This window comes from Poecilia mexicana, unplaced genomic scaffold (assembly GCF_051168715.1).
Source record: "Poecilia mexicana isolate PSO_F unplaced genomic scaffold, ASM5116871v1 scaffold_11, whole genome shotgun sequence".
In the NCBI taxonomy this organism is placed as follows: Eukaryota; Metazoa; Chordata; class Actinopteri; order Cyprinodontiformes; family Poeciliidae; genus Poecilia; species Poecilia mexicana.
Genome location: NW_028263380.1, coordinates 11022240 through 11048842, shown reverse-complemented (window position 1 = coordinate 11048842; position 26603 = coordinate 11022240). Strand labels below are relative to the sequence as shown.

Genomic DNA, 26603 nt, shown 5'->3' with positions numbered 1-26603 from the left:
TCTTTAGGGCAACAAATCATCATCCCGTTTTAGGAAGCGTTTCTTTGAATTTTGATCTGAGGCATTATTGAATATTTCAAGTGAGGTTTTGTTTGTTTTTCTGACATTTTCTCCATGTGCTTGAACCTGATCTTAATCGTCTCTGATCTTTTTACCCCTTCTAAATTTTCTCCAGTACGAATCAGACGAGCTGGAGAAGAGCGTCTATCAGGACTACGACAGTGACAGCGACGTCCCGGATGAGCTCAAGCAAGACTACGTCGACGAGCAGACGGGCGACGCCCCTCTGAAGAGGTAAGATCCCTGTGGCCTTATTACAGCGCCACACGTCAAACTGACACGCAGGCCAGGCCGTTTCAAGTGTGTGTAGAGATTCACAAATCACAGAAGCACACACTGATCTCTCCTTAAATGTTTCTCTGAAGATGTTCCTAAAAGTGTGAAATTATTCCTGTTTTTTTTTTGTTTTTTTTTACCTTCAGCAGTCAGTTTAGTTCACCTCTGCGTAACCCTGCCCTAAAGCCAAAAACCTTTCAAAAGCAAATTTTCCTTTTTCTTCCTACTGCCTTCTAAGTGACTGCCCTATTCTATTAAAGGATGAATCAGCATTTAATACTGGTGAATGTTTAAATTTTTTCCTGTATATATTTATAGGCCTATTTACCTTTAAATTAAATTAACTTTAATTGCATCTCTGGAGGTTTTTTTCATTTTTCTTCTAGACTTTCTTTCTGTTTTCAGGATGTGATGAATTTAAATGGGTCTGTCACCATCAGCATTGGCCTTCTCGCCACCAGTTCGTACATACATGCTCCACTAGAACAAGAACAAAGTTCTTTCCGGCCAGGACTTTTCATTCTTCTCAAGAACTTGGCTGCAGAACTCTTGGAAATTCTTTACAGATTGGTCCGACTGCAGCGTTTGTATATAATGGTTGTCAGATACCGCGCAGAAGAAAAAGTTGACACAGCTGCAAGAACCTCCGAACCAAGTCGACGAGAACAGAATGTTATCATATCTTTGGTTTCAGAGGCAGAAAAATCGACACCCCTCGCGCATTCGGATCGCACGTACAGAGCTCTCTGCTGGGGGAAAAAACAGCAACTTATAGGATTTATTTTATTAATTTAAAGTAATCAAAAATTCCAATGTAGTAAAAAAAAAAAAAAAAAAAAACGCAACATTTTAGTATTTCCTAAATTAAGTTGCCTAAATTTGCCCCGATCCACTGACATTGCAGTGGTTTTAGAGATCAAAACCATTGAAATTCCATCTTCATTTACACAAAATGCTTACTAAAATCTTCATTGTTATTAATGAAAGCAATACTCGCTGATGGTTGATCATCGAATGTATTGCGTGACCACACGCAGGTATATGACATTTCTGGCAACGACAGCAGCCAAGGTAATGACTTCTGGCTAATTTGGCTCATTGAGCTTGGTGTCAGGGATGTGGAGCTCCAGGATCATCAGTTCAAAGCTTTTCCCAGCAGCAGGCTCCAGCTGTATCTCTTGCCATGTGTAATGGGTGCTGATAGATCAATTATAGGACTTTGACCCGCACCAGACAATCATTTCCAAAGATTAGTGATATTAACGTGAATTACTTTCTCATGGCTTCCTCCTTGCTTTCTCTCGCTCTCCCTCTTCTGCGTGGCTCAGTGTGTCCCGGGAGACCATAAGAAGCAAGAAAAAGTCCGATTACAACCTGAGCAAGGCCAGCGCGCCGATTCTCACCAATACCACCCTCAACGTCATCCGGCTTGTTGGTAGGTGCTGCACGTACACACCAAAGCCCCTTTTTTTTTTTTCTTTCCATGTAACCTTACAGTGGGGAAAATAAGTATTTAGTCAGTCACCAATTGTGCAAGTTCTCCCACTTAAAAAGATGAGAGAGGCCTGTAATTGACATCATAGGTAGACCTCAACTATGAGGGACAAAATGTGAAAAAAAAATTGAGAAAATCATTTTGTCTGACTTTTAAAGAATTTATTTGCAAATAATGGTGGAAAATAAGTATTTGGTCACCTACAAACAAGCAAGATTTCTGGCTGTCACAGACCTGTAACTTCTTTTTTAAGAGGCTCCTCTTTCCCCCACTCATTACCTGTATTAATGGCACCTGTTTGAAGTCGTTAACAGTATAAAAAACACCTGTTCACAACCTCAAACAGTCACACTCCAAACTCCACTATGGTGAAGACGAAAGAGCTGTCGGAGGACACCAGAAACCGAATTGTAGACCTGCACCAGGCTGGGAAGACTGAATCTGCAATAGGCAAGCAGCTTGGTGTGAAGAAATCTACTGTGGGAGCAATAATCAGAAAATGGAAGACCTACAAGACCACTACTAATCTCCCTCGATCTGGGGCTCCACGCAAGATCTCAGCCCGTGGGGTCAAAATGATCACAAGAACGGTGAGAAAAAATCCCAGAACCACAAGGGGGGATCTAGTGAATGACCTGCAGAAAGCTGGGACCAATGTTACAAAGGCTACCATCAGCAACACACTACGACGCCAGGGACTCAGATCTTGCAGTGCCAGACGTGTCCCCCTGCTTAAGCCAGTCCATATCCAGGCACGTCTGAAGTTTGCTAGAGAGCATTTGGATGTTCCAGAAGAGTATTGGGAGAATGTCATATGGTCAGATGATACCAAAGTAGAACTATTTGGTAAAAACACAACTCATCGTGTTTGGAGGAAAGTGAATGCGGAGTTGCATCCAAAGAACACCATACCAACTGTGAAGCATGGGGGTGGCAACATCATGCTTTGGGGCTGTTTCTCTGCAAAGGGACCAGGACGACTGGTCCGTGTACATGAAAGAATGAATGGGGCCATGCATCGTGAGATTTTGGGTGAAAACCTCTTTCCATCAGCAAGGGCAATGAAGATGAAACGTGGCTGGGTCTTTCAGCATGACAATGATCCCAAGCACACTGCCAGGGCAACAAAGGAGTGGCTTCGTAAGAAACATTTCAAAGTCCTGGAGTGGCCTAGCCAGTCTCCCGATCTCAACCCCATCGAAAACCTTTGGAGGGAGTTGAAAGTCTGTGTTGCCCGCCGACAGCCCCAAAACATCACTGCTCTAGAGGAGATCTGCATGGAGGAATGGGCCAACATACCAGCAACAGTGTGTGCCAACCTTGTGAAGACTTACAGAAAACGTTTGACCTCTGTCATTGCCAACAAAGGATATACAACAAAGTATTGAGATGAACTTTTGTTATTGACCAAATACTTATTTTCCACCATTATTTGCAAATAAATTCTTTAAAATTCAGACAAAATGATTTTCTCACATTTTTTTTCACATTTTGTCCCTCATAGTTGAGGTCTACCTATGATGTCAATTACAGGCCTCTCTCATCTTTTTAAGTGGGAGAACTTGCACAATTGGTGACTGACTAAATACTTATTTTCCCCACTGTATATCCTCCTGAGGAGCTCAGACTCAGCTGCAGCGCGTGTTCCCTCCCGCCCGCTGAGATCTCAATTTATTCATCAATTAAGCAAATCATTGCCGATTGACACGCGCTGTGTCTGTGTGACTAAGCTGCTCGAATAACAGTTAGCCTCTACTCTGAGCTTTGGCCTTTTTTTTTTAGTTTTTTTTTTTTTTTTTTATACAAGATGTTGCTTGCGTGTTTTTGTGATGAGACTTTAAAGACATCTCCACACCCTGGTTGATAAAATGTGATCTTGGTTAACGTGGAAGGATTTTCATGGACCAATCAGAAGTAGAGTAGATACTTATCTTTAAGGCAGTGATGTCAGAACTGTTACCAAGTGAATTTAGGTCAATTCAGTTTTCTTGTGCATGAAGAGCAAAAAAATAAATAAATAAATAAATAAATCTGAAAACTTACTTCTACCACTTTATTGTTTACTTCACTGGATTAGTTATACTGACTTTTTAGCAGACTAGAAAAACTTGAAGTCATTCCCAATATACTCTGCAGAGCTATGGTGGAATCAGGTTGAACCGAAGCTCTCAGAACGAATTCAAGAGAACGTCTGTAACAAATGAGCTTGAGAAATAGTTCTGTCTGAGGCAGAGGGAGCAAGATTGAGCTTATTTCTTCTTCTCTCTTCCCCTCATCAGTTTTTACTGGGTAGAAAACCTTGTTACACTTCCATTCCTCTGTATTTATAGCCTTTATTACCTTTCTGCTAAATTAAGTCCTTGCCATTTGTGTGGAAATGCAAGACGTAGCCGTTTAAGTTCTTCTCTAAATAATGTAGCTCCCTTAAGATTAACTTACTGTGTCTTATTATTCTTAACGTCCCAAAACATCTACTTAAAGTTTGAACCTTTTGTTGCCTGTAAATCAGTATTTGCTTTAAAAAAATGCTCATGCCTCAATGACACCAAACGACCTGGGACACAGTCAGAGCTGCACTCTTGATTCAGATGATCAAAGTATGTGAAATAACTCTTCCTTTGCATTTTCTCTGTTCAGGAAAGTACATGCAGATGATGAACATCCTGAAACCGATTGCCTTTGATGTCATCCACTGCGTATCGCAGCTCTTCGACTACTACCTTTATGCTGTATACACCTTCTTTGGACGCAATGACATGGTAAAGTCTTATTGCTCTCATTGCTCATAGTTTTTTGTCAATGTTATTTTTTTTGGTGATTTATATATCAAAATAAGTTCATTCTTGATGTCTATAATCTAGATATGTGTTAGTCTGGTTTAGTGCATCAATAGGGGATGTTTATGTTTGAGCTGTCCCCTTTTGATTAAAGTAACTATGCCAAGTTTCAAAGCGCAGCATTGTAATTTTCAGTTGTAAAAAATACAAATATTACGTTGTTGCATTCATACAACTTAGTAAAATTTGCATTTGCTGTGTTTATACCTACATCTACACATTTTACAAATAGTTTGTTACATTTTTTTTTATAAAAATGTTTTTCGTCTAATTATTTTATCCATATCACTTAAAACATCAATAATTGACATGTGCTTGGTATGGATTTTTCCTCATTCTTCTACAGATCAGCAACAAAACATAATATTTACTAAATGCAGCTCAATAAATAAATTGGTGTTTATTTGAAACAAAAACTCTTAGAATTTAATTTTACGCAGAGTGACGCGTTTTATTTTCGGAACTAGAATATGACATGAAAACAATAAAAAGGATTTTAGTGAAGAAATATATACTATTTCTAATATACTAATGTATATTATCGCTCAACCTTGCGGAGGACTGCTGACTTGCTCTGTTTTAGACATGTTCATCAGACTGTCAGTGACATCCTTCACAAAGAGGGTAAGTCACAAAGCTGGATGTTCACAGAGAGCCTTCTTTGAGAATATCAATGGAAAGTTAAGTGGTAGAGGAAATGGAATGTGCAGCAAAGCTGTTTGGGGAATATTCATAAATCACTGACACAGGACACTACTATAACCTTGCTTGTGTTAAAACAGTCCTTAAGCAGAGACGATGTATGAAGCAACTTGGACAGCCAAAGAAGAAAACAAGATTATCTGTCTCTTTAATCTTTCTGTAACTACCAGTCCAGTTTTTTTTACCTCAGGTGCGGTGTGAAGTTTCCACAGTTAGTGGTGATTTGGAGAGAGCCTTCCTTTAGGCTTTCTCATAGCCTAATAGAAGACGAAAGAGACCAACCAACACCTGACCCAACAATACATACGAGATGAAGGCCACTGTAAAAGCAATCCGGCCTTCTTTAATGTCAAGCCAGTGGTTCTTAACCCTTTTTGAGGTACCGAACCCACCAGTTCACTGAACCCTTCTGTAGTGATAAATAAAATATGATTTTATTCCCTCAAATTCAAGACATAGGATCAATGATCACTGCAAGATCACTAAGTCTTCTTAAAAGGTAGAGTCTCTGAGAACAGTTCTTCAAAATATAGTCAGTGTTTTCAGCAAAGTTGGGCTGAATGACCCAAGGTATTTAAAATTTGCCACAGTTTCAGCAGGTTGGCCATTGAGAGAAACTGGAACCACTTTAAGGTCTTGTTTAGATCATTTAATTAGCTCTACATTCTTAAAAGAATGAAAAATTAATAATAAATAATAAAGACTTTGCAGTATTCTGATTTAGTAATGTAATTATATTAGTTGTGTTACCACCCCCACGCCACTAGAGGCAGTACCAACCCCGAAAAGACGCGACTCAGGAGCAGATTTAGAAGTACACCGAAAGCTACAGAATTTGGTAAAAACGGTGAGTTTTGCTTAAGTAATTAAAGACACAAGTTCAAATCCATGCTGAGAGTGGAGCTCCTTCAATCAGTGCTCCTCCGCAGCTCTGATTGGCTCAGCAATGTAACGTGATCCTCTGCAGCAAGTGATGGCAAAGCGGGGCGTCATCACGACTTTACACAGTGTGTCTTTACCTCCGCGGCAGAGGCTCCGCCGAACCCCTGAGACCGACTCACCGAACCCCTGGGGTTCGATCGAACCCAGGTTAAGAACCACTGATCTAAGCAGAGCCGCAGGCTAATCGCCACGTTGATTCAACAAATTATGCAAAAGGAGCCTCAGCCAATTCTTGAGTGCATATTTTGTGCAGTACATGAACATACTTTTAGACTAACATTTTTGTATAAAATATTTTCTTCCTCTATTGTCCATTGTATATTTTTAATTCTCTGAGAAACTTATAATTTTTATCAGTCAAAATGTTTATGTAGTCAAAAACTAAACAGAAGAAATCCTTAATTAATTACCCTGATTATGGAAGAAATTGTATTTTATGTTTCATGTTTTCAAATAAAGATTTTTAATTAACTTATTTAATAGGATCCTTTTCTAGTGCTGCAGTAAAACAGAGATCCTATTTCTTCTGTGCATCCATCCCCTGCTTAAATCCAAAAATTGCCGGATTTAAATTTTGTAAACTGTACCTGGCCATGAGAGTTAGATAGGACTCTCTATGGATTTCCACTTTTTTTTTTTTTATTACAACAGCAACATAAAATTTAAATATGTGATAAAGAGTAGAAATCAGTCTAAAAGCAGAAGAAGAAAAAATACAATTGGCTAATTTATCTTTAAGACACAAAATGACAACTATTTTTAAAACCAAATAAGGATTCCCTCAAACTTCTTTTCTACATGTCTAAGTGTTGTAGTATGAGTAGTCTGCTTAAACGTATATATTTACACTGTATTTTTTTGTGTACATTTGAGCTTTTTTTTCCTGTTATGTTTTGCTTTTGTAAATTTTTAAACAATATAGTATCAAATTTTATATAATACCTGTAGAGATTCTTTATGCTTATTGGATTATCTCCAGTAACTCACTGAGTAACAACTCCTCCTGTGTTTCCGTTTTGACGTTTATTTCAGTATACGTTTCAGCCGAGCAATAGGTTTAACTGTAGCGAGTCCAGTTCTTCACTGAATGTAAAAAGCTTTGTCGGTTTTACTGTTCTTCACGAAGAATGGAAGAAGGCAAAAATTTGTGTCTTTATTGCCCTCAGGGAAGTGGTAATGATAACAGTGAAATGACTTCTGTCCTTTCCAAATGGGAGAGATAAAGATACAGTATTCGCCCTGGGGGCTTTTTTTGAGTCTGATTGTTGGCATGTTGCTGTGTGTGCGTGTGTGTGTGTGAGAGACAGTTTGCTAAGGGAATCTCAGAAAAGGTTTGAAGATAGACTTGTCGTTGGCCCACTTTTTTCACCCGTGTTATGTGTCCATGTAATGTATGTGCATTTGCATTTTACCAGGGGTTTAATGAAACCTGCAGCTCATAAAACGAGGTAGTACATCATATTGGGTTCACAAGACTTGAGCAGTATTATTGGAAAGTATAAAAATAACCATGTTTTTGTTTCGTAGATAATGGTTTCGTGAGTTATGCACTGCATTTTGAGCAATTTGACGTTAATGTAGAATTTCCCAGTCCATGCATGAATTATCCATATGCTTAATTAAAGTGATCCAGATTCTTTAAAAATAAACCACATTTCTCTAGAACACAAATTTTATCATTTTTCAATCCATCTATTTATACATGCAACCCTTTCCTGAGTGACGCCCTCCAGGGATCTTAAACTGCATTTAAACACTTTTTTTCTCAGTATGAAACTATCCACTCGAGCTTGATTTATTCAGAATCCGAAGTGGAGATAATAATCCACTTTATCATCTCCACTTTGATTTTGTGTGGGCAACAAAATCAAGTGCATTCCAATTAATTATTTTCCAAATCAATGCTGATTGGACAACCTGTGACTTGATTAGGTCCCCTGACCAGTGGTGTCTCACCAGAATGGCAGTATTGTTCAAATATGCAGGAATGTAATGAGATGTCTCCTGCTCAAATCTAAGTGATATGAATTATCTGTTTTGACAAGAAAAAAATGTATTATGTTTACATACACTTCAGTTTTTTACAGTACTGTCACCTTTTAAATCTTGTACTTCAGTTTGAGTACAAATGTTACTATGATGCACTATATTATTCTGAAATATTTTATTGTTAAAAAATAGCTATTCATAAGGGCAGGAAAATTTTAAAAAATGAAGTATTGGATAAAATTATTAATAGGTGCTCTGGTTAATTACTTGTATGCTGCTTATTACTAAATCTGTATTGAAGTATTTTAACCAATATCAAATCAAATTGAATCATGACCCAAATAAATGTACTTGAATTGAATTGTGAGGATTTTAGCAATACCCAGCCCTGGTCCAGATTTATAAAAAGCTATCAAATATCCTCTTAGTGCAGCACCAATACAACCCCTTGAAGTGAAAATCAACTTTAGCCTCCTTAGCATCTAAAGGTTAGCTAGCTTCAGTATTCTCACAGCACTTATAAAGTGTTTTTATATGTATAGGTTTCCATAACTTGGACTCATAATATGCATTTACTTGACAAGAGAAAATCACACACTGACAAGTATAACTATCCCTTGCTATGGCTGACTTCATTTCGACAAAAAATCTTCTCCGGGTAATACCCCAAGTGTTGCCCGATCTTTTTATGGCATCCCTTCTAATTTCAGCTGTTTTGCATTACTTGGATGTGTAATGTTTCAGTTCAGCATCATATTGTGAACCTGCCTATTTCCATTAATGGATCTCACCATAACACACACACACACACACACACACACAGTAAATGTTAATGTTCTTATGAATTTTTAAAGAGCTCGTGGAAATTTACCCCGCACATATGCCGCTGCCACGACCCACACTTTTGCTCTCTTTTACGCCGCTGGAATCATGATTGAGCTGCTTGACTTCTCCCTCTTAGAGAGTAATGGTCGGACATTACCATGTAAAAGAGTAAATATCTCCATTATCCGTTTAAACAACCACGCTTTGACACTGTCACACATATGCTAAAGATGCGTGATGTGCTTCGCTCACAGATTCTTCATCACTGTTAACGGTAATGAGTCAGTCAGCTGCGGGGGTTGAGAGAGGCAGATTTGCAAACACATTTTTGGGAAAAAAAGTGATTAATGTTTCAATAGTCTGGAAAGTTGCTCCCCGTGAGGATAAATCAGATACGTCTTCTCTGGAAAAAGACAGTAGAGGGTTAGGAAAGACAAAAACGACTTCCATGATAGAGCTGCAAACTGAAAGATGAAGGCAAGAAATATGGGAGCAGAAAAAGTGGAGGTGAAAGACGGTCTACCAAAACACTGGAACAGGAAGAAAGGGAAGAATAGATCATGAAATGCCACACACTTCAGTCGAAAAAAATAGTTTCTCTGAAAAATGAGCTATTATGCATTAAAAAAGGTTCTTTTTTTCTCTTTCGGTTCGTGGTGCACGCATGATTATCTGTTCTGCACGTCTTGGAAATTCCTCAATTTCCTATGTGTAAAAACTTGGGACTTTACTATTGATTTTACAACCAGAGTGTCATGTAAGCTCCAAACGTGCAGTTTGTCAAATCATCTCGCACTTGAAACCGAGACCGTCTTTTTCCTCTCAATCTTCTCTTTACATTGCTTTATGACTGCCCTCCAGCCTCCGGGCCCTACACGATCATTTTAATGTCACTCGATCATGACAAATAATAGTCAAACCTAATTTCAAGGGGGATGCAAAAATGAGTTTTTGGCCATCATGTCATAGTTTTTCTCCCCTGCTGAATAAATCTGCTTTGGGATATCTTCTTACCATCATTGATGGACCTTTTTAGATGCAGCCAGGTTAGTGGTAGGATTCCAAGATTATATGAGCCGAGGAATAAAAAAGTCATCGTTGGTTCGGTGCCACCAAGTGTTGGCGTGGTTAAGATCCTGTCATAACAATGGACATTACGGCTGATTTTGGACGTGGGTGGCGCTTCATCAACATTTTTTGGTGTTTTAAGCTCAATGAAACCTGTGCTAAATAGCGTGTTTTCTGTTCAAACCTAATTATTTACTGAGCTGTGAGATACGCAAGCAACATTTAGTCAAACTTTCACAGCAGTCTTTTGATTTAGGAAGCAACGGTATGGCCCGATTCCTCGTTAGCAGTTTCCAATTAGTTTCGGCTGAGTATTGTTGCCTCCTAAATTAAAAGACTGTTTAAATGTGAGGTGTGCAATTTATTTCTCTCATTACCTCCATTAATCTGCTTCTGTTTGTTTGGCTTTTTTTTTTTTTTCAGTCTTGTTGCAATATTTCCTCAGTGTTGCTTTTAAAGATTTTGTGCTTTTGCTTCTCGTTTTTTTTTTTCCTTTCTGCTGCCTGTTCGACCACATCCATAGCCCGTCCCAAGCCCATCTCTGCCCACCTATAGTGGCAGAGAGGCAGTCCCAGCCAGGGTGGTGGGCCCTGCCTGCTTGGTAAGCATTCCATCCTGACATGTAATGACTAATGTATGCGCTGCGGTAGCTTGTTAACCAGAATGCTAGCTAGCATGTGTTGCTTGAGCCTCCTCGAATGTGTGTGACTTGCTGCCCCTCCCCCCCTCCCCCGCTTCCCTCTGACCCAAGCACATCTCAACACCAATTGAGCAGACTTCTGCTGTTGAGTTTGCAGTGCTTTTACCCTCTCCATACCACTATTTTCTCTGGGCTGTCAATTCTACGATTGTTTGGTTTTGATGTCTGCCCTTCACAGTCGCTCCTCCATCTTTAGGGATTAGAGTCAGTTTGAGGCAGACGCCGGCAACCCCCTTGTCTCTGTTGACACGAGAAGAAAGCAGCTATTGCAGTATGCGTGTGTTCCTGTACAGTGAGGTGTCCTTGCATTGTGCAGACCCTCATCGTGTGTGTGTTTCTGTGTGCCTTCCACAGTATGAGTCATCGGGTCTGGGCCTCATCAGCAGCCGACTGAGAACCACACTGAACCGGATCCAGGAGAGTCTCATTGACATGGTAGGACAGCTCCTGTCTGCTCCACCTCACTTTTTTTTTTCTTTCCCTCTGCTCATTGTCTTCCTCCCTCATTCCCTTTTACCAGTGCTTGTTAACTCATCTCCCTTCTGACACTCCATGCTCTCGCCAGCTATATTCTCTATACCTGCACTCGTCTTTCCTCTTTATGCTTCTACCTTTAGATCTTTTCCATCCACTTTATCCATTTTGGCCATTTCTGTACGCGACATTACTGTTACGCCAGTGTCACCACAAAAAAGCATTATAGGTCATCATTATCTGGACATCCATCACCTCGTCCCTTTTACACATGGACATGCTCCCTCTCTTTATTCAGAGGCGGGGGTTGTGTTAGTCCATTAGGGCTCTCTGCTTCTGTAATGCTTCATAGAAAAACTTAATCTAAGTGCAGCTGTTAGGCTTAAAAAATGTTCTGTTCTCAGATTGATTACGACTACTTCTAGGTGTCATTCCTCACTAAGTCAGCATTATGAATGTTATATTGGCTAGCATTTTGCTGGTTTAGTTTTAGTTAAATTAGTCAAACTGAGTTAATATTGTGAGTGGCTGCATATTTATTGCATTGTAAACAGCATTAACTTGTGCTGCTTTACACATCAGGCAATAAGTGAGTTCTTATTATGGATAAGAGCTTTAGCTGCTAATGCTTCTTTTGTGAAAGTACGAGGCACAGTGTAATTTTTTGTCATTATCATAGATGTTTTGAATAGACGTTTTCCATTAAATGTCTATAGAAATACTATTTTTTATGTCTTAAAGTTACATGTGATATATTATTATTTAAAAAACAAATACAAATCATCAATGGTTAATGTTAACCACTAAGTGTTAACATGAACCATTTACTGTCAATGGTTAATGTTAACCATTAAGCCCTTAAAAGGCTTAATGGTTAACCTTTAACAGCATAAACAGGTGCTTCTCAGTTAATTAGAATATTATTGAAAATATCATTTATGTCAATACCTTAATTAACTAAGTAAAACATGTTTATAGATCAATAAAGCGTAGTCTGATGTTTTCAAGCCCTTCTTTTAATTATTATGATTTTCTGCTTGCAGCAAATGAAAACACAACGTTCAAGTTGAGAATACTTCAGAACGCTACCAATGGAAAAAGATAATAGATATGTGGGCTTCTTGAAAAGTATGTTTACCACCCACATATAGGTTGTTGGTTTTAAAAGGTGTCTAGTTTCCGACTCATTGGATACTAGGCGTTTCTCATCCCTAACATATTGGACTGTCTGAATATATCAGCGGACTTGAGGCTTGGCAATTTCTGGTGGTCAACAGCTCTATGAATATCCAGAGACAGTTTGAAGATGGAATCGACCTTTTGAAATAAATGAACTTGCGATCCATAAGTCGTTTCTTGGAGAAAAACAGCACAGAGGCATTTGCCTTAATCAGTCATCTCTCCGTTAAAAGTTATGATTTGTCCGTTGATTAAAGTCAGCGCTTGCAAAGCTTTCAATCTCTCCTCTGATGTTGCTTCAGGACAGATTCTCTGACCAGGTCATGACTGAGTAATGCAGTGAAACTCTTCTGTGTTCGCACTAACGCTGCCAGTTCGGCTCTAGCAGCTGCTGAGAGCTTAAGCTACTGCAGCTGCAGGCACCGTCACAAACGGAGCCAATAAAGGCTGGCGTTTGCAGGGAGCTCTGGCCAGGGAAGAGACTCATCAGCTTATAGTGCAGTAAAATTTGTAAGAAACAATTGCAAATGAGTAGTGTAACTTTTTTTTAATCATTATTATTTCCATGGGTTTTCACTTTTGCCTCTTGGTGTTTTTTGGGGGTTTTTTTTGCCAACTAATCTGCCTTCAGCTTCCATAGCCTTAGAGCCTGGAGGCATGAGCATCTCTTGGGTTGCATACCCGTATTCTATGACGCTGTTGGGTGAGAAGCTGATAAATGATAGCTTTACAGGTAAATGGAAGTTTGTTCCCCCCCTTTTTCTTTTTTTCCTCTTTTTGTTTGCTCCAGCATGGCGTCTTGCAGACTCGATGTGGGGGAGGTCACACAATTTTCAACAAGCAACTCACCGAGGAGCAGACTTCTCAGTGTGGCACAAAATCGTTATTATTTTCCTCTGCAACTCAGTGGAGTAGAACAGAAGAAGCTTCCTTTTTATTTCTTAGAGTTTCCCTCCTCTATCAAAAAAGAAAACCGCCTCATCTAAGCAAAATTGCAAACCTCACTTCTACGGCTACGGAAGCATTTCTGTAGCCTTAGAATCAAAAAGTTGATTTGAGTATTTAAAGTCAGTTAACCACATCTAGATATATTTCAGATTTTTGTCTTTTTGTCAAATAAATTTGATGATTATGGCTTACTGAAGATGAAAAAAGGAAAGCTAAATTTTGCTAAAAGAATGAGAAAAAAACATGTTTAGAAATGTTCTCCTAATAAAAAGCACGGTCACGTACTGTGCAGTGTTTGAACTCATTACTTGATTGGGGCTCATTTTGCATGAATTACCACATTGTTGCAGTGTGGGATTGAGATGATCAGCCTTTAGCTCCGCTAAGGAATTCCAACTGGCTTTAAGATTCAGCTCATCTGTTTCTCTTCTTTTCCTCCAGAATGTGGGACTGCGATTTCAAATTGAAATGAGAAAAATGTACTTTAAAAAGAAAAGAGGACATAAGACCACTTAGCAACAGTCCACTCATTTTTGCTCCCAGATGTCTGTGGTTCAGAAGTGGCTGATGTGATGAAAGTCCTGGATACATGTGTGCATGGTGGCTCTTCAAGCACCAACTCCAGCTGCAGTTCATGACTTGTGAATCTTAAACGTTCTTTAAATCGTATTCTTATTCCACTGTCCACTATCCTACATTTTTTGACGCACACTTTTTCCTTCCACTCAACTTTCAAATTAAAGGTTTGGATAGAGCTATAAATAGCAATGACACTTGTTGATGGCTATCTATTCTCTGCTGGACAGTTATGTGAGCGTTCTTCCCCATGATTGTTAAATCACGAACGAGCCTATAACATAAAATTTCTGGATTTAAAATCGTGTTTTTATTTGTTATATTTATAGTGGGATTTGCTGAAAAACTGAATATTTGTTTGTGATTTGCAGTAAGTAGGCCATAATCCTTAAAATAATAATAAAAAGTTGCAATTATATCTGTGTATAAATGACGCTGTATTAATTCACTTTTTTGGTGACATTTTGATTTATTGAGCCACACCTGCAAACACAGGCATAAATACCAAACCGCATCAGAAGCATCTGGAAATCGTTCTGTCAAAGCATCAGATAATATTTGAATTTCCACAGCTTTTACCCACACATCATTCAACGGACGACTTTGCATGATTTATTTCTCTCCATAAATTAGTTTCATTTTGCTGTCCGGCGCTGTGACTACCTAATAATCAACAGCTGGCATCTTGGCTGCGAAACTTTAAACAGCTTTTTTCTCCTGTAACAAGCAACATGTGCTCTCTCTCATCAGGCGGCCATTTACACCTGTGTAATTTTCAGGGTAGATTATGAGCCATTTTCAGATGACAGACAGGCTGAAGCTGACATGCACCCTTCTTTAGAGAATACGGGAACCCTCTGAACTGTTCAACCCATCAAATGGACTCGGATGGATGGATGGATTGGACAGACAGATGCAGAGAGAGGAGAGGAGCATAATGCACCGAGACATGTTTGAGTTTCTGTGAGAGGGCTCTCTCTGGCGCTAAAACCTAAGTCGCATGGCTGCCAGCACGCATTTCAGATGAGCATTATCATATCACTTTGTGCCTGATTAGGAGCTTTTTGAAATCCTCCTCAGAGGAAGGACACAGTCAGGCTTTGTAACCACACCTGTGCTTTCTCTCTAATGCATTAGCAAAATGCTTTTAGCCTGTCTTATTTCAGATGCAAAACTGCTGCAACTCCTCTGAATAAAGGATTTGATGCTGAAAAGGCACCTCTTCCAAAAAAAAAAACAACATTCCACTTTTTTTTCTTCTTCTTCTCATTCCAAACATAATCTTGCTGTTGTAATTTTCACTCCGCAGTCGTGTATTCACGCAGAAGCTCCTGCACATGCATACAAATAACTCACCATCACACACTGGAGATTGCGACTAGGTAGACCTCATTTGTAAACACATTATAGAGTTAATTGCGCGCTGCACGCCGGTTGAGCCGCCCGAATCCGTGCGGCTTTGTCTCCCCGGTTCGCCGTTGCGACTCTTTGATTCCAGAGCCGATGTGCTGGTAATGAGTGGGGAGTCCCAGATGAACATGAGTGACATTTCATCTCATCTGGTCTCGGGTACAGAGTAGCTACAGTTTAAACCGGGCTGTCCACAGAGAACAAAAAAAAAGGAACATTTCTTAGTTTGCTTGCTCGCTTTCTCCTCTGCCTGCTGTCTTCATAATTACCTTTCCAGAACCTTTTGGTTGTCTGAGTTTGAGATTTAATTTCAAATTGTCTCTCTTTGAACTTTGATTATTTCTTGTAGATTGTTTGGACAACTTTAGGAGGACTGGGAGAAACTTCTGGTGTGTTGTGCTATCTAACAACCGTGCGCTCCACGGTTGTTAGCACTTCTATTTTTGACTTTGAATTGCTTGAGTATTGTTTTTTTTTTTATTTCACTTAGTCAGTCCATTCCACAATTATTTTAAGTTTATCACTGGGTCTCAGTACTTTTAATTAGCAATCTTTGATACTGTTTCTCTGAATGTTGTGTAACGGCGACCCATTTCTCTTAGCCAATCTTCCAAAAGGGAAAGAGGACCTATGTTCATCCTGCTACCTCAGGATAAATAGCGAAGAAGATGGTAGGGGAGATAAAAACTCTCTGTTGGAGAACTGCAGTAAAAAGGGGCCACCGAGTCTCTGTACGTTAGTTGTTCGCAAGGCAAGCCAGGAGAAGGCTTTTTTTTTTTTTTCTTTCGAATCATCACATGTGCAGCTTGCTGAACTCTGCTGGGACTCTGACTTGAAAACGTATCCGTCGGTTAAAGGACAAAACAGGAATGAGAAATGATGCTTTTCCCCATGAAACATGTGCTGAATATGTGGGAGAAAAGTATTGCGTGCCGAATCTAGAGTTAAATGGTGTGTGATCACTAAATATATTATAAAGATTTCTATTTTAGTTGTTTTTCCCCTATTCTTATTATCCCCCGCCCCCAAATTTTGCAATAAGAATTCAGGGCTACTGCCATAAATCATGTATGCATTTTTATTTTTATTTTTTTACTCAAAATTAGCCAATAATTGTGGAAAGCACTGGACCTAAAAGTGTGAAGCCTTGAGATGAACCCGTCGTCTGTCAGAGGATCAACTTCTTTACTTGCCGAGTTCTGTGATGTTCCTCGAGGACATGTTCTCTGACCATGATGTGTTTGAGGAATGCAGTGAAACCCATCTGTGGTCACACTGACGCTGCCAGAAAGTTCAGCCATGACAGCTTCTGAGAGCTGCTGCCGCCGCTGCTGCAGGCGGCGTCATGAAGAGAGCTGACAGAGGCTCGCATTCGGAGGGAGCCGGTAACAGAAGTCACCTCGGGTTCACCGACCTTCTACTTCTTTCTCTTTTCTCTCGGATTAGACGTATTCACCGTTTCATTCCTCCCACTTGTTTCAGCATCTTTTCCCCCATCTTTTCATTCTCTCTTTCGATCTTATCTTTTGTCTTATCGCTACCTCTTCCACAGCTGTGTGCCCAGTGATTTCATGCCTTTTAACTCTCTTCACAAGCATCTTCTTGTGCTGGTCCAAAATTCGGTGGTGCTTGTGACTGAAAGCACAATGAGGCGTTTATTTCCACGCTTCGCCATCAGGCCAGGACGGAAGATAGGATCATATGGCTCAAGATTGCGTTTAATTTTAGTTCTGCAGTAGCTGAAGTTAAGTCTGATGAGCCGACTGCATGCGTTCGTCTGATTGCTCGTGGGAATGTAGCTTCTCCGTGGAGTTCCCCCCACCCCACCCTTCGCCCAGCTTGGCACTGAAATGGTAGCAACAAGTCTGCTGATTTCTGTGTTGGCATCAGTATTCTGGCAGCTCGGATTCAGGCGGAGATGCACACAAAAAAAGTCACAGTGACAGGCGAGAAAAGGAACACGGATTGATACAATCTGAACTTCTGCAGACAAATTGGAACGTTGGTTGGAGCGAATTTGAATTCTGTCTGTCCTCTGATAGTGGGGTAGTTGGGGTTTGTTACACTGGGGTGGATGGAGGCGACATACACGCGCACTGCTCATTGAATCCTCTCTTAAGATTTTTATCTCACATTTTTTTTGCATTTATCCAATATGATTAAACTCATTTCCTGAAGAGCCGGCACCATAGTCCGTCTTGGTAATTGACATCTCAATTTAGGAAAGATCCATCTGCTCTCTGGCAAACTGTTGGACCCATCTGTGTGATTATGTTGCTGTATTTGTGACTTCGAAATGAGAAATTACGTGAGATTGTAGTTCTTTTCTTTCTTTTTTTTTCTTCAACAGCAAAAGCTCAGTGGAAAATCTCATTAGCTGGAAATACTCAAATGTTCTTTAAGCACCACATCAATAATTCACGGTGATTATATGATATTAAACTGGTCAAGTCCTGTTTCAGTAAACCACACCCAAACCATGACACTTCAAGCTTTATTATTATTTGTGAGTTTTCTTTCATTGTATATTGTCTTAAACCAGATAATATCAGTTTCATCTTTCCAAAAAAAATAAAAATAAAAGTTGTTCTTCATCTATATTTTCTCTGTCAGACATTTGGCTTGACTTCCTGTTTCCTACTTTCACATTTTTCAGTTTTGACTCTTTCACTTGCAGAAGTACACACTTCAGTACCAACAATATCGACAGCCCGCTGTCGGTCCGATGATATTCTAGTGTTTTGGAGACTTCCATTAGCATCTTGCATCCCTTAAACTTCAGAGTAAAGTTGCTTGACGGCCAAATCTGGACGATTGTTTTTATTGCTCTCCACCTGTAGACTGTTTTCTGTTCTTTGGAAATATTCACGGCAAATTCTTTTGAAACCTCCCTTAAATTTCAAACTAAGTCTTACTTGAAAATATTTGCTGCCTTTGGAAACGTGTCAGTGTGTGTCTTTTATTCCAGAGAGGACCATTTTGGTCAGGAATTACGTGTCATAATTAAGAGCCAAAGTGTCGATGTGTTTTTCCAGTACCTGACGGGAAATCTTCATGCCTCGCGCTTTGTTGTTGACTCGGAGGAGCCGGGACACTTTCTCAGTCAAACTCCTTATCTGTGAGTCTGACCTGGACACAGTTTGTCCCGCTGGGGGATTTAACTCAGCTTTCCCTCTTCGCCTTCGATCCTCACACATAACGTTGTGACACACTCCTGAGGAATCGTGCTTCGGTTTAAATCGTTTCACGTGTATTCTACATTCTGTTTATTCCCCGCCACGGCTCAATACACGTCATTTTGATTTATCCCTGTTTAGTTGTTTCATCCCATGTGCCTCGAGGGGAAGCTTTTGTCTCGGTGTTTTGGTTGTTTGTCATCCCAGAGAAGGTGAAAGAACCAACAGCAGCGGGAAGAGAAAGTTCCCCGAGATAAGCTAAGAGAGGCAGCCGACGTTGCGCAAAATAAACGAGGGGTCTAATTCCTCGTGACATTTATCTAATAAGAGGCAAATTTCAAGTATTAGAGTGACAAAGAGTCGTAATAGGAACCACTTGACAGTAATTGCCTTGCAGCCGGTCCATTTGACTTTGGATATAGATTTCTATAGAGCAGATTTGAGCAGTCAGTCTTGAAAGACTGATGCACTCGCAGTCAGACAAAACTTTTCAGCTCCCAGCGTGACGCAGTCTTTAAAAGCGGAGTTACGAAATGCTGCGCCGTGCAGGTTCCCCGAATCTGTCAAGTTATCAGTCTTTTTAATATTTTAAAAATACTACCGGATTCTGCTTTGGAGCATCTAGTGGGATTGAAAGTATTGCTTTATTTATTGTTCTATTTCCTCTAAATGAACCCTGTTTATTTCTCGACTTAAAGCTGAAAACGACAAACCAGAGCCGAGTGTGTTTGTCTTAGATGTGTGTCGTGTGCTGAGGCTCCAAACATAAGCTGCATTTATAATGCTCCTTGTTTAGGGTTTCTGAAGATGTTTTATGCTTTATAACCATAGGTTTGTTCAATGCTTCAATGCATTTTTCTTTGCAATGAAAAAAAAAAAATAGAATGACAAATATCAAATCTGCTCGCGTTTTTCTCTGGGCAGCAGCAACATTTTTCTTTGCCTGAAAAGAAATGTTATTCCTGATCAATTCAGAGCTTTGATGCCACTTCTCCCCCGAGGTGCTCCGTGACAGGAATTACGCGTCCCATGCGGTTTTTCTTTAGCTGCAAAGAGATCCCATTAGACCAAACTTACAAAAATATGGTCACACACACACGCAGTCATTTGTCTTAACTTATCTTTATTAAGAATCCTTCCTGAGCTGGATAAATATTTCAGCCCCGTCCCTTTCATCTATCTCTCTGAAAGAAAACTCTAGGGACAGATCATTATCAAGAAATACCCGTTTTTTGTTAAAATGCTTTAAGTTAAAATGTTGCTTTTATCTCTTTTAAGATCCTTCCGTGAGTTTTCAGTCACGTTTTCTCTGAATCTTAGTTTCCTAACTTTACAGCTAGGCAAGATCTTAGTATTTGAAGCTTTGGGACTTTTATTAAAGCTGCTGGTCCGCATGGGGAAATCGCATTTGGCTCAGAATACTGTGGTTCTCAAAGGCAAACATTTAAGCAGCTTGTTGTCTCTCAACTAGTGGATGGCATCAAGTCTCAGAGGATTTAGCAAATACATTTTTTTTTTCCCAAAACCTTTGCGGTGATTCCTCTCTTAGTCAGCTTCAAAGAAAGCGAATCAGAGCAATAATTGCAGTCAATTGCAGACATTGCCTGAAATTACTATATTGCTGTTGCAGATTTATTCTTATTCATATCCTCGTGTTGGAACAGAAGACCTTAGTAAAACATTTGTTGGGTTTTAATTGATAGCAGTATACTTATTTTTTTAAGGATCGATGAGTTTATTTGGCAAAGGAAGGTAATTTCAGCTCTTCAAGTCTTTAAAAAAAAACGATGGCAGGTACAATTTAGGACTGATCAAAGTCAGAAAATAAATTGTTTTGATGTAAATTGCTGATTATAATGTTACTTTTTTTTTACTTCATGAAGCTTTGAAGAGGACGTGTTGCTTTTTTGTAGAAAAATTAAGTAAATGGGAATCATGAAATGATTTTAGAAATCTTTTGAAATTTTTGTGCATAAATGACAGGGATTAAGGTCACATTTTGTCCAATAGCCCTTTGTTTTGGTAGTTTTAGAGGTATATGGTTCAGAAGATGCCTAAACAGGGACTGAATCAACTAATTAGGATTATATTCTGTCAATGAATAGCAGCATGTCACCAGTATATTTAGCCTTCTTGTGAATAATTGATCACACACTGAAAAATGTGTGTTTTATATGCCGTTTCCTGTGTAAAGACCATTTTGTGTTATGAGAAATACGAGCCAACGGCAGGCTGCGTGATGAGAGTGGGCTATATATGTGACCCTGGTAAAGGTCAGTCACACTTGGAGTGTTGTTATTTTTAAAAAAGTGTATATAAAGAAAATACTCTATGCATTTTGAAGGTATAAATGAGGAAGGAGACCCAGACAGAGGGCTTGGCTGCAGGCACCTGTGACCTGTGCCAGACGACGTGTTGAGAATTTTGAACCAAACTGTGTGAAAACAGCAACTCTCTGTCAAAGACTCTTAATTCTGCTCACAGGACAGAGTAACACCTGAAAAACGTTACCGCTTGGTGTCTTCAATGCCAAAACATATTGTAGGTCTTGTGATGGCAATAAAAGAAATGCAAACTTTATAAAAGGATCAAATCTTAGAGATATTATGCAGGGAGGAATCTAAATTAACAAATGCAGCTGGAGGCAAAATGTGAAATAGCTTGGGTTTGTATTGACCATATTGAAATCATACAAGTTGATGGGAGACAAACAGCTTTATTCTTATTATTTGAGTTTTCTCGTCCCATCCTAACATTTTGTAATTTTCATCCCGGTTCTTGGCCAACGTTTTTAGGATTTAATACGCCGCATAACTGAATTGATACAATCACATTAACCTGTCTTTGCTGCTGTTCACCAGCATCACTGCAGATGTTTTCAAGTAGCATATTATTGCACTCGCATTAGTGTTATCTGTAATGAACCGTATTATTTTGATTCGGGTACAAATGCTGTCGTCCAAATTTGGAGCAAACATCCCGGTAAATTTAATAGTTGCTTTTATGTGCTTGTTGTGCGGAGAATACATTTTGCTACTTTCCTCTTTAGACAGTAACACAGGTATAATGAGCCAGTGATTTAATCTGTTTGCCTGCTCAGGCGGCCACCATGCAGTCGACTGCTTAACTGACTTTAGCTTGTTGCTGGGTAGCTGTACGTTTCTCACAGTATTAGCTTAATAGGAAATTTGTCTTGAAGAAAAAAAAAAAATCTTCCAGAACAGCAACGCTTAGTTTTTATTAATACTTAGAAACTGTGGAGTACTCATCACTTTTACAAATGTAGAGCATGCTTAGAAAGTCCAGATACTTATCTAGCAACCCTGGAGTATCTAGATTCTTTTTCTTCTACCTTATCTTTCCTTTTAAAGGTAAGATAAAGTGCATTTCAGCCAGCTGACTAGCAGTGTGCAGAAATTTAGAGAAATGTAATATAGTCCGGCTTAAAGGCTTTCGGCTGAATTTACCTTTCAAAATTACAGTTTTTCTTAGTTTTATCCTTTTATTTGTATTTTTTGTGATAATAAATAAATTAAAAAAAAATATTGCATTGGATCCTTTGAAATTAAGATTAATTGAAAATTATATATATATATATATATATATGTTAGTAAGACACGTTGCTTTAAAAATATTGCCATTAGTTTAATTTGAATCTTCTATTTGCAGCTGAATGAATTAAAACCAACCTCGCAATTATTTTGTATTGTCTTTGAGAAATACAAATACCGGCGCCAGGAACAACTTGTGAATTAAAACTTTGTTTGTTATACAAGTGTTATTGTTATTTCTTATTCAGAGACAGCACGGCCTCAGTAATACGAGTAAAATAATAAAAAGACCGAAGCTATAAATTTTAGGGGCTCTTCAAGTGGCTCATTAACCAGACAACCACTTCGGAGTGTCAGTGCCAGACAGATAATTAACACACTGAACCTCACAGTGTCTCCTGGCTTTATGTACTTGGCACATTCTGCCAAGTACTTTTTCCTCATGTAAAGGGGGGGGGGGGTATGTTTTGTCACTTTGAGTTCAGCCTGAGTTATTTCTGACTTACAGATGTACTTCAGGGATGATCTAATGGAGCGTTCTCATTAGATGGCTCGCTCTTTGACAGTCCTGGATATAGGAGACTCGACTTGTGCCTTTCTGCCACGCTGAACCAGCTACAGCAGTTGCCTCATCAGGCAGATTTAAACGCTTGTCTCTACCACGCTTTAAGCCGCGTCTAGCATACTTGCTAAAAAAAATAAGTCGCAGATATTTACGGCGTTCCTCTAAGGAGACTTGTAAAATTATATTATTCGAATCACAGCTTTGCAAATAAGCTCTTAAAAAGGTTTTAACTTTGATTTTGCCAATAAATGCGAGTACTTCTTTTATTGCAGCAGTCAGATTGAGGTGCTTCAAGCTTGACTGATGTCAAGCGTCTTCTGTTTGGAGACAGCGGTGACAGGAGATATTAAATAAATAGTGAATGCACAGATAAAGGCCGTAATAGAAAGCAAGGAGGCAGAGGCAGTTTGTCATAAAACAGCTGTAAAAATGATGCGTTATTGTCATAGAAACAAAGAGCTGCTATCCTCATCATGCTGAAATAACAAGAGGAGGTCTTTCTGCCTAAGTGTGTAAACACACACAGAGAAGTCTAGCTTCTCTGCAAATTTACAGCGTTGGTGGTTTTATAAAAACAAGGAAAATGAGGCACGATTTGCCTTTTTTTTGATGACTTTCAGCAGTTTTCTGTTGAAAACTTCACCAGATAACTTCACCAGATTAAAATGAAATACTTTAAACTGTGTTGTTTTAGTACTGATGCTACTGAAAATGGCTTTCTAATTCCACTTTAGACACAACAGTTATAAGACCACAGGTCAGCACCTCAGCTCATTCCTTGAATGCCTTCTTTCACACTATTTATTGTGACAAATAAGAAGCTCTTGTGCTTCCCATAGACGCACTGACTCAACTACCACTCAATGAAGTTGCCAAATGAAGGATAAAATTGCTCAAAGAACCCCTGTCCCTTAAACGGCAACCTGTGTGCACCAGCGCAGCGACGAGAGGAAGCTTTCTCAAAGTTAAACTTGTTAAACTCCGGTAGTTTGAGCTGACCTAACCTCCTTCTTTCTAGGAGCCGCTTCGTGCAGAGCCAGTCCTACTGCTGCTCAGCCTCCTGTAGTGTCGGCCTCTTTATTTCGCTATTGTGAGGCCATCTCCTCTTTTGGACGACTGGCTTCTAAAGGTTTTTAAGTGCCTGAAAATCTTTACTCCCTTGCTTGTTGATTGAGGAGCCGCAGGATCTCAACATAGGCAGCATTATATGCTATCTTTACTTCTCTCTGCTACTTTTTAAGAGCTTCTTTTTTTTTTTTGACTTCATAGAGCAGTCATACCTTCCTTTCTTTGTCCGTCCTCCATGAGAACAATACACTATTGCAGAAGTGTGAGATCTGAGCTCTCAATTTGCGAGGCAAGAGACATTTCTAAGAGCTTTTCATCTGCAAAAATGAAGCTTATATATACGATACAGTGAGGAAAAACACTGGACTGTCCCTGTAGCTCTGTTGTACTAACACAGCCCACTGTCTCAATTTCCCAGATGCCTTCTTGGGTAATAAAGTTTCACTTTGATTCATTCAATTAGTGTTCAGTAAGATGAGCATCCGGGGATTACTAAACGTGTTTTGATCAAAGTTTCATGTTTAGCTTTTCGCTTTAAAACTGTATTCTTGAGACGGACATTTTATTTGAGGATGACATGTGTTTTTGACTTTGCTAAAGTTATTAGCTCTTATTTTGTGTAAAAAAAAAATAAAAAAAAATCAATAACAAAAGAAGAATTGTACTTTGCCATGACTTTGTAATGCACAGATTTCACCCATATCACAGTGGCTCCTTTTTCTTCCCCCTGAGTCATCTTGTATTTGTCATGGTTATCAGCATTTCAACTTTATATTAAATATTGATCCATATTTACGCAGCTTACTCGTCATTCATAAAATATATAATAAATACCATAATTCACAGTTAAGTCCAAGTCAGTGCATTTATTACATGTTCTGGCATCAGGAAAAAGAAAACTACTTACTAATGGCTAAAAAGAAAAATTAACTATTTTCTTTAAAAGAAACACAAACTCCTGCTTATATCTTTAACAGCTGCAGAACGTAAATCCAACAAAAGGCCACATCCTAATAAGTCAAGATATCTGGAAAGTTCTGTCTCGTCTCCCCCTTTCTCAGCCCCGTGCATGACTTTAAAACAATATATGGAAGAAACTTAATTTATCCAATATGGGATTCTTCTGCGCACACACTTGGCAAAGAAGGAAGCACATGGTGTTGGTTTACTTTTCCCCGCATCGAGCCCATCTGCCATTTTGATTGAGTGTGGTCATAACAGTGAAAACATAATTGCATGTGCAGTTTTATATTTGAGAAAATAAGATAAAAAAAAAGAAAAGAAAAAGAAAAGCACATGGGGCGGAATTGTTGCTTCGAATTTGATTTCTGATAAGTTTGAAGATTCACCAGCTGTGGTTTGTTGCACCGCAACAAAGCCAACGATTGCTGAGGTCGGTGCAGGAAATACGACCGACGAATGAATGTGTACTCTTGGGAAGAATAGATTTGCAAAAGATAAGCGTTTGCCTCAATATTTTAACAAGAAATTGGCTTTAAGTGAATTTCTTCATAGTAAAAACTGTCAGATCTCATTGTGCGTGAGAGATGAATTCATTTGTAAATTAAGCATCTGCTTCAAATATTTTAATAAACAATTTTCTTAAGAATTTGCATACTTTAAAATCCCCAAAAGGATTTAGATCATCTAATTAATTGTGTTTCTACTTTTTGTTATGCAGTATTGGCAAGTAATAATACTAGGTAATATTGGATATCAGTGCTCATTTTGTTTGCATAAAATGTAGTTATTCATTTTGTCCAGAATATTTTTTAAAAAGAAAAGCTTGTAGATTTTTCCTCTAAGTTGCCAGGTCCTGCTCCATGTCTGAGTGTTTATATTGGCGCAGAACTAAAAAAAATACAATACATATAATCTTAAATGCCACAAATGTTTATTTATTTATTTATTTTGCTTTCTCCTTTGTTTACCTTGTTTGCCATTTTCTGAGGACTTGCTTGTATTGACTGAGGTGTCACTGCAGTCATTTTATCACTTTTGATCTGGTTATGAAAAAAATAAATAATTACTGTGCATTACAAAGCCAATAGGAGTGGTTGGTTTTAAGAAGTGATGTCCTCTTCCTTAAAAAAAAAAAAACATGCATGTGGAAAGAGATGAAACATTTTGAATTACCCTTTGATGTAAAAAAAAAAAAAAAGAGAGAAAAACTAGAGATGACTGCTTAGCAGCAGTGGCCACTTACTAAAGAAGAAATGTCCTTTTTGTCTTAAAAGCCGACATTATCGTCGTTACAATATTTATCCATTTCCAAGGAGCCTTCAGAAACGTTGATAGAAGAACTGCAGTAAGACATGTTTTCTGGGGAAAAGTAGTCTGTTTACCGTCACAAACAGAATAACCATTTCCCAGTCTGTTTCTCTGTTTGAAGCTTCCTCTTTTAGTCCACGAAAAACAACCTCCCTCATAAAGTTAATGTGTTTTCATCTCACTTGTTTTATTGCAGCTTAGTCAATTGTTGTTTGGTGATGGTGATATTAGGCAAGATCACATAAGTTTGCTTGACTGAATTACGAGATAAAAAAAAAAGCTCCTGAAATGTCTGAACCGCCATTAATAGGGACACACAGGTATAGTGCATGAATTCATGAGCTGATAAATGGACTGTTTGTTGTATTTGAATGTTTGTACAAGTAGACATACTTCTTTTGTCTTTTAGACCCTGATTTACGGTTTGCATATCTCTTGCTTTCTGTTTGCCACATTGTGTGAACAAATGGCCCCCAGTTGTTGTTTATTTT

The 26603-nt window shown here is 38.9% G+C and overlaps 1 protein-coding gene across 3 annotated transcripts in view; it reads left to right on the top strand.

The window, feature by feature from the left end:
• The window catches only part of vps50 (VPS50 EARP/GARPII complex subunit), a 103109-nt gene that overhangs the window by 61310 nt on the left and 15196 nt on the right, over positions 1 to 26603 (top strand). For 2 of the 3 annotated variants that reach the window (XM_014994207.2, XM_088010185.1), the window contains 5 exons: positions 176 to 294; positions 1665 to 1771; positions 4469 to 4590; positions 10718 to 10795; positions 11249 to 11329. In XM_014994207.2, coding sequence (XP_014849693.2) covers positions 176 to 294; positions 1665 to 1771; positions 4469 to 4590; positions 10718 to 10795; positions 11249 to 11329 — 507 coding nt within the window. The remainder of the gene's footprint in view (positions 1 to 175; positions 295 to 1664; positions 1772 to 4468; positions 4591 to 10717; positions 10796 to 11248; positions 11330 to 26603) is intronic. The other variant, XM_014994208.2, reaches the window with a different exon arrangement.